The sequence below is a fragment of the Ictidomys tridecemlineatus genome, chromosome 9, assembly GCF_052094955.1.
Source record: "Ictidomys tridecemlineatus isolate mIctTri1 chromosome 9, mIctTri1.hap1, whole genome shotgun sequence".
NCBI lineage: Eukaryota > Metazoa > Chordata > Mammalia > Rodentia > Sciuridae > Ictidomys > Ictidomys tridecemlineatus.
This window is the reverse complement of record NC_135485.1, coordinates 126,666,660-126,680,819: the sequence shown is the minus strand read 5'-3', so window position 1 is coordinate 126,680,819 and position 14,160 is coordinate 126,666,660. Positions and strand designations below refer to the sequence as shown.

The 14,160-nt window shown below is 44.2% G+C and overlaps 1 protein-coding gene across 11 annotated transcripts in view; it reads right to left on the bottom strand.

Moving 5' to 3' along the window:
* Window positions 1-14,160, bottom strand: part of Nr3c2 (nuclear receptor subfamily 3 group C member 2) — a 335,377-nt gene that overhangs the window by 26,473 nt on the left and 294,744 nt on the right. For all 11 annotated transcript variants that reach the window (XM_078022048.1, XM_078022053.1, XM_078022050.1 and 8 more), the window contains one exon: window positions 11,552-11,709. In XM_078022048.1, coding sequence (XP_077878174.1) covers window positions 11,552-11,709 — 158 coding nt within the window. The remainder of the gene's footprint in view (window positions 1-11,551; window positions 11,710-14,160) is intronic.

Genomic DNA, 14,160 nt, shown 5'->3' with positions numbered 1-14,160 from the left:
GCTGACCTTCTGGGGAAACAGAGCTAGTCAGGTGCAGGCTGGTCCTGCCACTCACAGGTGGCATCCCCCTCCTGAACCCCTGCCTTCTGCGGCTGCCTCCTGCATGAACTTGGGAAAACACACTTTACCACTCTATCTTAATTCTTTTCTCTATAAATGGGTAAAAAAACCACAAAAAACCTAAGTAAATATTACCATTATTCTCTTCTTATAGAGAGAGGCATTAAGACGGGGGATGATTAAGTTTAAATAGTAATATTTACTCATCCTCACCTCTTGGAGACATTAGAAGGATTTAATGACAAGACTTAAAAAAGAAGGCCCTAAGTAAAGCCCAGGTATTACACAGTGATTATTAGGCTGTGAGGAGGAGGATTTAGGCTGCATAAGAAGGGGGGATTTATTGACACAGGTGTTAAAGAATGAGACAGTTTCCCCAAATCTCCCCTAGGTAGATTTGAGATTAGCAAGAGATTCCTGGGTGTCAGGTTTGATTTAGATGTGATCCTCTAGAAGCACGGCCCTCTGTGGTTTTTTCCTACCTGTAATTTTGTTTTTTTCCAGAAAGATCACCCCGTGACAGCACAAATCTCATACAGTCCTGCAGGAATGGGATGCGTGATTCCCCCCCCCCCCCCAGAACCAGGGCTCTGGTTTCCCCCCAGCCTTCCTACAGAGAGTTACTCTCTTTTTGTAACACACTCCTGTGACAGTGGCACATGTGATGTCAATCAATAATGAAGCAAAAGGAGCAGTTAACTTCCAGACCAAAAAAAAAAAAAAAAATTTTTTTTACCCTCTCTCTTTAAATATATTGCATCAGAAACAACTTTGAATTTTGCAAGTTAAGGATTAAAAGAAGCAGATCACTGAACGTTATCATTATAAGTGTGTAAGAGAAGAAAGAGTCAAAAAATAAGGAATGCAAGAAAATAGTTGAAAATTGTATATCTGATGATGGATAAAGAGCTCCAACAAGTCAAAAGTAAAACAAACAAAAACCGATTAAAAAGTGAGTCACAGCCAGGTGCAGTGGCCCGTGCCTGTAGTCGCAGAGGCTTGGGACACTGAGGCAGGAGGATTGGAAGTTCAAAGACAGCCTCAGCAATTTAGTGGGGCCCCATCTCATAGTAAGAATTTTTTTTAAAGCTGGGGATATGGCTCAATGATTAAGTGACCCTGGGTTCAATCCCCAGTACCAGAAAAGAAAAAGAAAAGTGGGCCACAGATGTGAATGTGATAGACATTTCTCTGAAGATAGAAAAATAATCAATAAACACACAAAAAGATGCTCAATATCACTAATCATTAGGGAAATTAAATTGAAAACTATGCGATTTCACCTTACCATAGATGGTTACCATCAGAAAACAAAATAAGTGAAAAACAGAAAATAATAAATATCTGCGAGGGTGTCAAGAATTGGAGTCCACACACATGGCAGCAACATGAAATGGTGCAGGTAGGTACTGTGGTCAACAGTTTGGTCATTCCTCAAAAAATTAAGCATCCAACTATCATATGATCTAGCAATCCCTTTTCTGAGAATATACCCACAAGAACTGAAAGCAATGTCTCAAGGACGAATTTTACATCCCGTGTTCATGCAGCATTATTCACAAGAGCCAAGAGGAAGCATACATGTGCAAAGGAGTAGTGTTCCGTTTTTACACATGCTGCAACATGGGTGAATCTGTATGATACTAGAATAAGCCAGATATACAAAAAAGATTCCATTTATATGAGGCACCTAGAGCAGCAGAAGTGGAAGAGAGAAGAGTAGGTGCCAGAGGTGGGGTGGGTGGGTACAGAATGGTTTGTGTTTAGTGGACACAGTGCTTTAGTTTTGCATGACGAAGAATTTTCCAGATGGGTTACTCAAGATGGATATTTTAAAAATACAATAATAAAGAAGGACAGATGTCCTGTATTGAAGGATTGAACCCCCTGGTTTCTCTAAAATCTAGTACAACTGCATCTTGGAATGCTACTTGACTGTGGACCTTGGCAAGCAATGTCATTCAAAAAATTAGCCCCTGAAAATATTTATATGTTTTAAATTAACCTTTAACCAGAGAGGTAAGGAAAGGACCCATATTTCATATTAAGTCAATTATAGAAAACTATCACCAAGCAGGAAAGACCAAAAGAGATGAAGTCTATGACTGTAAGTGGAAATCGGCTGTCATTATCACCGGGGTGCGCTAGGAACGTCACAGAGGAGGAAGGGGGAGGCCTGGGCTCACGAAATGAAGTTATGACTTGGAATCCAGTGTCAGCTCTGCAGTCTCACGGCTGCTTTTGATGCCATGCTGAGCCTGATGCACTTACATGCTCATAGATACACATAGATAAACCCACGATACACGACGGGGCTTCCACTGGTTCAAATTTACTCTCATGGGGCCTGTGGATATATGGTGGGAGGGTAATCTGCAGGTAAGTTCTGCTAAGCTGCTGTAATTTTTTTTCTTACTTCAACAAACAAAGTCAAAATCTTTCCATGTTCTCTCAACATGTTCAAAATGCTCATTTACCTATGTCCCATCATATATCAGAAAGACTCACTGTTCTTTTTCTTTTTTAATGCAGTTCTACTAAGAAGCTTTGTAGGATGATGATTTTAACATTCTTTTTAAAGTAACTACTGTCCTGTTTGTTTTGTGGCTTCTGATACAGGTACCGGAAACCTCGTGAGCTTGAACACAACTCAACCCAATCTGCTGTTCTTCACGGCCCTCGACCCTCTCCTCGTGGCTATGGCTACTGAACAGCTTTCCAGACTGTGATAATGGAACTTCCTGCAGCCCCGCCCTCTAGGCCCGCTCTGGTGCAGTGTGGACACTCTTTCTGGTTTGTCTCCAAGGTCCCTCTTTGTGCCTCCTCACTTTAGCCACAGCTCTTGGACTCTCTGTAGGCACCTCTTGTTTGGGGGCCTTCTGACTGTATTTTCTGTGGGTTCCACTACAGACCATCTTCCTGCTCTGCACCAGCGCCCAGGTAGTCCCGCCCACCCCCAGGTTTCAGAGACACCCTTGTGGTGCCACCCTCGGCAGGCTGTCGTCCCCATCTTCATGCGCAGAGCTCTGTGTTCACCTGTTTTCCCTGAGACGTCCTAAAGGCATCTCAAATCCATCTATCCAAAACAAGCTCACCTCCTCCCTCACAAATTCATTCACCCCGCGTTCCCTCCCGAGTGCAGGTTCCGCCCTGCCCAGGAGGACTGGTCAGCTGTTCATCACTGTGACAAACACCTGGGAAAACAACCCAGAGGAGGAAAGACTGGTCTGGGCTCATGGTCGTAGGGTTTCGGTGAATGCTCAGCTGGCTTTGTTGCCTTAGGCCTGAGCTGAGGCAGAATGTCATGGTGGGAAGGTGTGACAGAGTGAAGCTGCTCAGCTCATGGCAGCCAGAAAGCAGGGGGGAGGGAGGGAGGGGGGGAGGGAGCTGGGCACAAGATACAGTCCACAAAGGCATGGTCCCAAGGACCCGTTCCTTCAACTAGGCCCCACCTCCTATGGCTTCTACCACCTCCCAAAAGTCCACTCAGCTATGTCCATTAATGGATTGATCCACGGAGGATATCGGAGCCCTCATGATCCAGTCACCGGAGTCTTTGGGGACACTTCGTATCAAAACCATAACATTAGATGTCTTCTGAATCCTGGAGGCCATCTTGGTACCTTCTCCCTCTTCTCTCTACCTCCACACTTTATTTATCTAGGAATCCTTCATTCCACCACCTGAATCTCTCTCTGTCCACCCACCTTGCTCAGCCTACCCTCTCTGACCTGCTTACCAGCTTCCAAATGGGTTATTTTGTTTTTTCTTGTCCTCTGCTGACAGATTCTTTAGCCCAGCAGGGTCTGGCACAACCCTATGTGTGTCCAGTAGGGTGGCCCCTAGCTACATGTGGCTTCTGAGCATTTGAAATGTGGTTAGTGAGACCGGGTGACTCCATTTTAAGTTTTACTTCTTTTTAATGAATTTGAAGGTAAACAGTGGCGATCACATTGGACAGGATAGCTCCAGATTCTCCATAGATCTGCTTAGAGTCCCTCAGTAGCTTCCCTGACTTGGTTCCTTTTTCTCCTCTTCATCTCCATTTCTACCACGAGGCTCTGAGATACAATGAGATTCTCCGTTTCTCAAAATCACTGCGCGTCCCTCTCCCTTAGGACGTAAAGTCCCTTGGTCTGGAGTAGCTTCCCTCTGTCTGGCAAACTCTGACTTGACCTTTGGGTCTGAGCCAGCTGTCATTTCCCCACTAGGTGCCATGTACCTTCTCTACCCAGCTACTCCCCTTTCCAGATACTCCACCGTGGTCCTGATAGCCCAGGTCAGCACCTTTCACACCAGGCTTTAATACATTCCAGCTTCCTGTCTACACTGCCCCTCAGGCTACATGCTCTGTGAGGCACAGACCAAGCCCCTTTTGTCATTGCATCCTGACCACCAGTACAGTGCTGGCATGACTGTTGCTACTGCACATGACTCTTCCTTGCCAGTGACTCATGGTCCCAGAGGCATCGGCTTCACTCTGAGAAGCAGAGCCCTGTGGCAGCTCTTCCCTTAGAGGCTGTTTAGAACAGGTCAGTGACAAAGGAGCATGAACCAACTGGTACTAAAAAAAAATATATATATATATGGTTTCTTATGTAGTTTCCTAGGTATTAGAAGATTTCATGGTTAAAGAAGAACAGTCATCCAGCTGTTCTGTTGTCTACCAAAAAATGAACCAACTGCAAACCCTAGGAGAACTTAGACCCACCAAGTCCACTGACTGACGGTTCCCATAGCTCATTAACTTTGAGGAAACTTTCTGGGGAGTGACACCTTCCAGTCAGGCCTCCAGATCCAGCTCCCAGCATACAACATACATCGGTCCTTGGGTTGGCCAGAAGGTCCTCCACTGCACCAAGGGGCATCCACTCCACGTTTATCTACCACACTGCGACAACAGGAAGTTCTGACCTATGGTTTCCCGTTTTCTCCAATTTTTAATTTCAAATATATCTGAGGCATTTTTAAAAAGAGCTATACAAACGTAAATGTGTCTTAAATGAAAATAATCATTTGTTGGCACAACTGGCCCAGAGCAATGCATGTGGACTTACACCGTCCCCTTAAAATCAGAAATTTAGATGTGGAAATGACAGCTCTTACTTTGCTAGGGAAACCAAAAGAGAGATAGTATACATTGCTAATAAGTACTCCACGGGTTTCACCAAATACACAGAGAGTCAGAGCCTGCCTGTCAATGATGCGCTGAATTAGAAATCCTTACCTGCAGAGATTTCACCAAGAGCGGCCGCCTGGAGAAGTTTGGGCCCTCCCCTCTCCCCTGGTGCCCTGGGAGATGCTAAGGCTGTGCTCACTTAGCTGACTCTGGAATAAACAACTCTTCCTTTATTTAGACTCTCTCTTAGTCATGGTCTCGTCAGGGAGAAGGCGGTAGGACGCTGCTAAGGATTGTATTAAATGGTTGCTGAGCTCAGTGAGAGAGAATGTGGCACTGAATCTCGAGCTGTCTCACACACAGGCACGAATGTGTGGTCCCGACAGCACGGGCACTTTGTCACCAACACGGAATCAATCTCATTTCATTGTCACCTGAGGAACAGGAAGAGAGGGTGAACGTCTGCTCAGTGCCTGCTGCCTGCCAGATGTCTCAGATATTTCGTCCACTTCTCAAAATGACCTATCAGATGGGCATCATTCCCATTTCACAGATGAAGAAACTGTTCTCAAAAAAAAAAAACAAAAAACAGAGGTCACGTGCCCATGTTTGCCGAGAGAAATGGTGACAACAGCGCCGCAGGCCGCTCTCTGTCTGTCTGCGGTGGTCACACTTCTGAGGTGGGTTCCTCTTTTGGCCTCAGAAGGTTTTTCCAAAGAGAAACTGATGAGCAGGACTCGGACAGACCCAACGTGGATGCGAGTGGCTGCCCAAGTAAACGGCGGAACGAGCCAAACGTGTGGTTCGCATTCCTTGGAATGGGGTAAGAAATGCTTAAAATAGGTTTGTGTGTTTCTCTCAAAACCACCTATGGCGGAATCATGGAGGAAATCGCCAGGACCCGCAGCCTGGATGCAAAAGCACCCGCTAATTAAGTGAGCAACGAGAGTCTTAAAATATCATGTGCTAATAGTCTCGCTGCTCGCAGCGGGATCTCTTGTGTTGGTTATCATGTCACTGAAACTTAACACCCTTTCCACCTAAAGAAGTCTCCCCAGCAGGCACCGGTGGGGTTGACTACACCCCTCGACTTCTGATCTCTGCTCCTCACACCACCTGCCACGGAGGAGGGAAACCCTGGCTCCCAGGGCCTGGCTAAAGAAGCACCACCCAGCTGTCCAGGGTCCCCCATGGAGCCACAGACAGAGTGATGCATGCCATCTGAAAATACTCGGTGTTCCCTCCTGTCATGCGGAGAGCAGCACTGAGTGACACCGCTGCCTGCCCAGCCAAAGGTTCATGATCACAAGTACACACAAAAGCCTTCAACCCAAAGCCGGCTCGGCTTCAGCTGAGGAGGGCCTAAGAGTTTGGGGAACTGCTAAACACTAGGACATTTTAATGCGAAGCCAGGTGGACGGACTTCAAGATGCAATGCTGCAGCTCACCAAAAGGATGCGTGCCGGACGATGCTGGGGTGGAGAGTCTGGGGGCCTCGGGCAGTGCACTGTTTCCAGTGTTTCCTAGATGCTGGTTTCCCGATCCTTGAGACCCAGCCTACAAATGAGCCACCACTGCACCCCCCCATCACTAGGCGGTCTTGGGAGCACTACACCCGAGAGTCTAGGAGGTTCCAGCTGCCACCAGCACCCGGGAACCCCGAGAACCCATTCTCCCAGTTCTGTGTCTTCTCCTACAAATGAGTTCTCTGACACCCCAGGAAGTCTTCCAAGCCCCTGCCCAGCGCAGCTGGCTGCCACACCCTCTCTGCAAGGTTTGGTCGACCTAGAACGAATGCCCAAGAGCTCGCTGCTCGTGGTGTGCTATTGAGCTCTGAGTGTGCTGCCCTGTGGCTTCTGACCGCTGTCTGCCTGCCCTGCCTTAGGTCTCCCCCGCCCAGGTGGCCTCAGAGTTCAGACACACATGTGTCTGTCAACAGGATGGAGGACATCCTTCTCTACCAGACAAGTGAGGTCCCTAAGGACAGGATTCCATTCACAGCTGCACCTTCAGAACAGGGTCAGGGCTCATTCACAGAGGAATAAATGCACCAGCACCCAGCCATGTGCTCTCAGGGCCCAACCACCCAGGTGACCGATCTGGGCTCCTGAACCTTCTGCTCTGCCCTGTGCTCCAGCTGCCTCTCTGGAATCCAGACTAATGGGGGCGGGGGCGGGGGCAACAGCGTCATCGGCTTATTTTGTCTTCTCTGTAGCGCTGTCTATATTGCTAGGCATAAGGCACTTTTTTGCCAAGTGTATATCCCAAAATAAAACTGCATTCATATGCCGTTTAATAGAAAAAGGACAATGTTTGCCTCAAGAGATGTCATTAATATCATCCTTAGTAGTTACTCTTCTATACACTGACCGTGACATAAACAGTTCTTGATCTCTAAGAATGAACGGAAGTTAGTAATAGATTCATTAGACATGCGCTTCTTACACCCGAAGGAAATTAACTGACACTCCTAGTAATAGCTAAAAGTGACCATTATCAATTCTGTCTAGTAGATAAGGAGTCTGTACGTTTTGCACCTGACGCCCAGACACTGACAAAGCACAATTCCATCCACACAGCTGCTTTTCTAGGGGAAGACTGATATTCCCAGGGCTCATGGATCATCAAAGCTGTTGGCCAATTGAAACACTGAACTGTCAAACTGTTCTTTCAGAGAATGTTCCTTTCACCCACCTTGGCACTGTTCTGCCAACACACATGTGCACCACGTGGAAGGAATCTGCGGGGGCCTGACAGCTGTACACCTGTGTTCTGGGCGCCAGCACACCATGAGCATTTTTTTTTTTTCCTGTCTTTGTTGTTGTTGTTGTTATTTGTTTGCTTTTTTGGTTATTTGTTTGTTTTTCCCCAGTCCTTTTTAGTTTTTATTTTAGGACAGGGTCTCACTAAGTTTCTTAGGGCCTTGCTAAGTTGCTGAGGCTGGCTTTGAACTCACGACCTTCCTGCCTCAGCCTCCTGAGCTGAAGGAACTGCAGGTGTGCACCACCATGCCCACGGCACACACGCTCTTTAAGCAGAACTGTGATCGGCATTCGGATGGCTCTTATTTACGTGACCCTTAGAAACGAATGCTCTCTTTCCCATTAGGTGGCCTGAACTAGGCTCTAAGATCACGGCCAGTGAGTGGTGTGGCCCTTGGCTTCTCTGAAGAAGATGGCGCAAACGTTGATTCACCAATTGACCCTAATGAGAAAGCTGCAGGCGGTCCAGAGACTGAGTAAGTGTGAACGCTAGAAAGGCCCCTCTGGGCTCACCATGCGTTTTTCGGGGTTCTCTCTGGAATAGAAATAGAGAGTATGCAAGAGGCTCCTGTTAGGCTACATTAAGATCAAACATTTTTTTTTTTACTAGTTTAAAATAAAAGTGAAGAATTCAAATAATTTCAAAATGTCTGATCTCCTCCCAATCAAAGTGGAATGCTCAGGTAAAACAGAGAGGAACATGACAGAATGGTTTCTAAGATACTGGGTATCAGTGACAAAGATGCTAGAGGAACACACGGGAGGAAGGCTCTGTGACAATGGCTTACATCAGGACTCATGAGATACAGCGCGGAAACACAACCTCATAAAAGTGAGCAACGATCAAACGCACTTTGTTGCTATAGTTGGGTCTTCTGGATTTTTCACACCAACTGTCACAGGTCCCTGTGGTAAAGGCCTGGTCCCCAGCCTGTGGTACAAACAGGAGGTAGTGGAAATTCTGAGAGATGGGGAGGTCTTCAGGTCGATTCAGGTCATTATTTTTTTTTTTTTTAATGAGCCAAAGAGTGGAACAGACACCTCACCAAAGACATAAAGATGGTAAATGAGAATATGAAAAGACGGCATCATCCATCACTAGGGAAATGCAAAGTAAAAGCCACGGGAGACAGCCCCGCACTCCGCTGGAGTGGCCACATCTAAAGGACTCGCCACACTAAGTGTAGCCAGGGTGTGAGCTGTCACCCACTCTTTGGAAAACATCCCGGCCTTTTCTTTAAAAATGGATATATACCCACGATACTAACCAGGTATTCCACGATTTGATGTTCCCCTAAGAAAAAGGAGAGTCTGTGTCTGGGCAAAGACTTGTACATAAATGTTCATCACAGATTTATCTGTGAAGGCCTCAAGCTAGAAACAACTAAGATGTCCATCCACAGGTGACTGAACAAATGAATTGAGGCTGGGGTCGTGGCTCAGTGGTGGAGCGCTTGCCCAGCACGTGTGAGGCCCTGGGTTCCATCCGCCGCACCACATAAAAATAAATAAATGAAATAAAGGTATTACGTCCATGTAGTTAAAAAAAGAATTGTAGGATAAACACACAACAGGATGACACTTAGCAAAAACACCACCAACAAAAATCCCAAACCAGAAACTCCCCCGGACTACTGAGGTTTACCGTTGCATGGATGAATTATGCCCAGCGAAAGACGAGCAGGAAAAGATAAAAGGCCCTTCCAGGATACCATTTATGTGAAACGCTAGGAAACTAATCTATATTAGAAAGCAATGTAGGAAGGAATTGGGAGCAGGAGGCATGAGGAGGGCCTAACCAAGGAAGGAGGAAACTTTTGGGGTGATGGATATGCTCACTATCTGGATAGTGGTAACCATTTCATGGTTCTATATATATGTCCAATCTTACCAAGTGGTGAGCTTTAAATTTGTTCAGGTTCTTGTATAGCAACTATACTTCTATTTTTATAAACCAAAAAGGTACTAATTTGCCTTGGGAAGTTTCACAGTAAATCAACATTTTGACACAGCCATTTGACAACTCTTCACTGGGTTCCTAACTTGCATCAAGCATTGCGCTGGTGCTGAAAACCAAGCAGCAGAAGAGGTCTTGCATGGACCACAGTGGGTGGCCTCTCACTGCCGGCACTGTGCCATCCTGCTCAGGGCACACTGATTCAGAAAGGGGTGGAAGAAACAAGTTTTAACTTCTGTTGTAGGCCTCATACTTGCAAATTGTTTTACCATCGTGTGTGGTGAGGATGGTTACATGCTAGTGTGGATATTGCACTTGTGCCAGCCAAGTAAGAGAATGCGTAAAGAAAGACCCACAGAGCCCCATTTGAATCTCTCCTAAGGAACACCTTGAAAAATCACCATGAAAGGCAATGCATGGGCTGTGATGTGTAGCTCTGTTCAACACCGAACGCGTGAGAAGACGTGGCCACCGTTTCCTGTGCCTTGGGTGTGAGTCATGGGGAACGTCGTTGGCTGCACTCCCCAAAGCCTCACCTACCATCATCTCTGATTTCCAAGATTTTCTGTACTAAACTACACTCTCTAAAGCCCTTTTTAGTAGTAAAAGGTACTGATCACTGAATTCATCCTGGAGACAACTCGCCCTATGAGAAATTCAGAGCAGGCAAACAACGTACATGATATGCAAGAGTCTCAGGGTAAAACACCTGGAAGTGACATTCCTTTCCAATTAACTCTATGCCTTTAGCATCACAGAGAGGTGACATTCTACTGACACAAACTCACCTCTAAAGAACAAATCACTGTTTCTATAGAAGCGCTAGAAGAGTTTTGGTCACCAAGTTTTCCTTCATAGAAAATATTTGAAAAAATTTCTTTTCAAATCATATAGGCCGAATGTGGACAATAATTTTTCTAAAAGAAAGTATGGAAATTTTACAAATATGCAGAACTATTTTAGCATGACTGCACACCAACGTCCTTTAAGTGAGAGTTAGAAAAGCTGCTTGTAAAGTGAAACAAAAGCATATTTTTCAACGCCACACAAAGCAAGTTACCCAAACCAATATTCTATAGAAAGTGCTAACACACACCCCAACTACATCTTTAATTGATTAAATCCGAAACGACCTCATCATCTATTTTCTGTATTTATATAGGGCAAGGAAGAATAATGAATATAGGATTCAAAATTTGGCAAAGATTGAGAGGATCCACACTGGCCCCGTACCACTAATAATGTTTTTGGAAGATTGGGTTATTAGATTAACAGTTATAGAAGAAGATGGACACTATTTATGCAACGTTAAGGCAAACATTTTTGTTAACCAAACATATCCTAAATTGCAAGCAAAAAATGTGAAACTCAATCTGACACCTGTAGCAGATCTGAGGACCTTCCCTGGTCCAGGGCACGGAGCCATACCCTTTGTTATAAATGGGGCTTCTTCCAAAGATTATGCAAAGAAAAATTTCCTTAACCAGATTTTAACTCTTGCTGCCTCTCTCTGAACACTTTACCCTCATTCATCTCAAAGCCCTGAATACTCAGCTGTCCAGATTTGTACCGTGTGTGTGTGTGTGTGTGTGTGTGTGTGTGTGTGTGTGTGTGTTGCTCCTTCACTGAAGAGAAACCGAGGGCTGTACTTACGTCATGCATGGAGTCTAGAAGTTTGGTCAGTTGGTAGAACCTCTGCCAGCTCTGCCCAGAGTTGTTGGGACACTTAGTTACCATCTTCCTCAGTTCTTTGATGTAATTTGCCCTCATTTCTTCAAATGCAGCCTGGCATTTGAGGCCGTCCTTTGGAACTGTGTTAAGGAATACAGACATACAAATTGCTTCCACATATACCCACACAAAAGAAGAAAAATTTTTATGTACTAGGTATGCATTATTACTTTGCTCACTTAATTCTGACACTGACATTAGGATACAACCATTATATTATTTTCGTTCTATGGATGAGAAAACTGGACCAGAGGTTGATCCATGTGCCCAAATGCATAATAAATAAATGGTGGAGTAGGGATACTGTAGACTGAGGTCTGTCTGCTTTCAATGCCTGTTTCTTAACCATAACACTACATGGCTGGTCATCAAGTGCTCTATGAATGTTAACTTGCCAATACCTCAGAGGCAGGAAAACATATTTTTATTTTTCACAACTGGAAGAACCAAAGCCCACATCATCTGGCTGGCATTAGAAAGCAACATCTTTATATTCAAGTTCAAATATCAGATATTCTCAGAAACTGGCCTTCTACCAAGGGAAGGATGCTGCATACAACAGACACTTTCTGCATCCTTTGCTCCAGGACCACCTGACCACGGAGGCTCTGTCATGTGACCTTGCACTGGGTCTGTGTCCTGGTTTGTGAGGCGACATCAATAAGGGCTCTACACTCAAGACTAAGATTTGAAACTTTTAGAGACTAACACCTTGAGCACTTTTGTCTTTAGTGAGGTAGAAAATCAAGGATTATGATTTCTTCTTTCCTTTTACTTAGCGGCTAGGTTTTATATTGAAACAAAATGAAGTTCACTTAGAAGGATTATATGGGGGCCAGGAATGGGGCTCAGTGGTAGTACCTGGTTCTTGCAAGGCCCTGGGTTCAATTTCCAGGACTCTCTTTGCCCCTTTCCCAAAACAAGACTTAGGGATACAGGACTTCACGCATGTCAAGTGCCCCATGTCCTATTCTTTCCAGGGCCCAGATCAAGGTTCTTCATGGAGAAAGGGTATAAGGGAAGAGGAGGAGATGTCAGGCAGAGTTTTAGTTAAAGGTGTCTCCTCTGACAACCTGCTTACATGTTTGCTTTTCACGATGGCCAACAGATGGTCATGTTTATGCTTTAACTCTGAAAAATAAGATCACCTAGAGGATTTTTAGGAGATGAAGACCTCATGAAAATTCATCCTGTGATATTAATATCCTGAGTTTTGGAACTGCTTTTACTTTCACTTCCTAATTACATATTTTCTAATTTTTCATAACTGGAATAAATAATTTCCTCTGGTCATCAGCACTTTAGAACAGCAAAGGACAGTTTCTTAATATTACATGCGACCCTGGAAGCCAGGCATACAGTTTCCAAATAAACCCTGCTCTCCTAAATAAAGATATGAATTATCTTGCAAATTAACTTCTGCTATTATGTTAATAATCTCCTTGAGTTTAATTGTTGAGGCTTTTGATTTGAAGTTTATTTAAATCTATTTTTGAAGGGGGAGAAAATCACCCCCTAACAGCAATGATACAAATTCCTGAGGCTGCTGAAGTATTAGCTGTGGTTTTAAAAATCAGACTTTCACATAAAGAGTTAATGCCACCCGTTATGTAACACATAGGTTTTCCTTTCTTGAAATTAAAATCTTATTTTAGAAGTATAATAAAACAACCATGAAGCAGTAGGGTAACAACCAGGAAGTTAATGGTAAAGCTATAGATCCACTTTCTGCCAAAATTTTAACTAAAAACTTTCTAAAAGTCATGGAAACTTTGCAAATAACAGCCTTTGCTGTCCATGCAGATTAACATTTTTAAGTTATAAAATCATATAAAGCAAGCCTTTGATTTTTTAATATGGATCTTTATATGGATGAAACCCTATACATTAAAAATTATCTACCATTAAAATAAATAAATTTCCCTACTCTATTTTAACATTCTTTAATACGTCAGCTAAGATTAACTATATTTCTGATAGCTGTGTTATCAGAAAGTCTCAAAATTATATCTCTTCAAATATTATTACTTACATTTCACTGATGTAACTGAAATATATTGTACCAATTTCCCAGCCAGATTTTTTAGAAGTTGAAACAAACAACAAATAAAGGGAACTTAAGCAAAACCTCATATTTTGGAGGTCTGCCCAGAGTTTCTGAATTTGCTTATTAAATGCAGCGGGGCTGCTGGAAAATCTCCAGAACCTACGGGCTGGAGAAGAGCAGAGACAACTGAGGGACAAGTTGGTCGGCTTTCCTTTGCAAGCATAAAGAGTTTGAGATTCTTTTGATGTCATTTCCAAAAAATAATAATAATAGAAAACCCTTCCTTGATATGCTGGACTTGAGGTGTGCAACTTAACATTCCTCAGTTAGAATGATGTTGGTGCCTTGTGTCACAGACTGGCAAAATGAGCTTACTAAAGCCAGCAGTTCTGTGTGATTCATGAACTTCTTATGTTTCCTGCCTTTTCATTTTGCTTTTACTGCATCTAAAACAAAGTCAGATTTGAAAGTACTGAGCTACTTG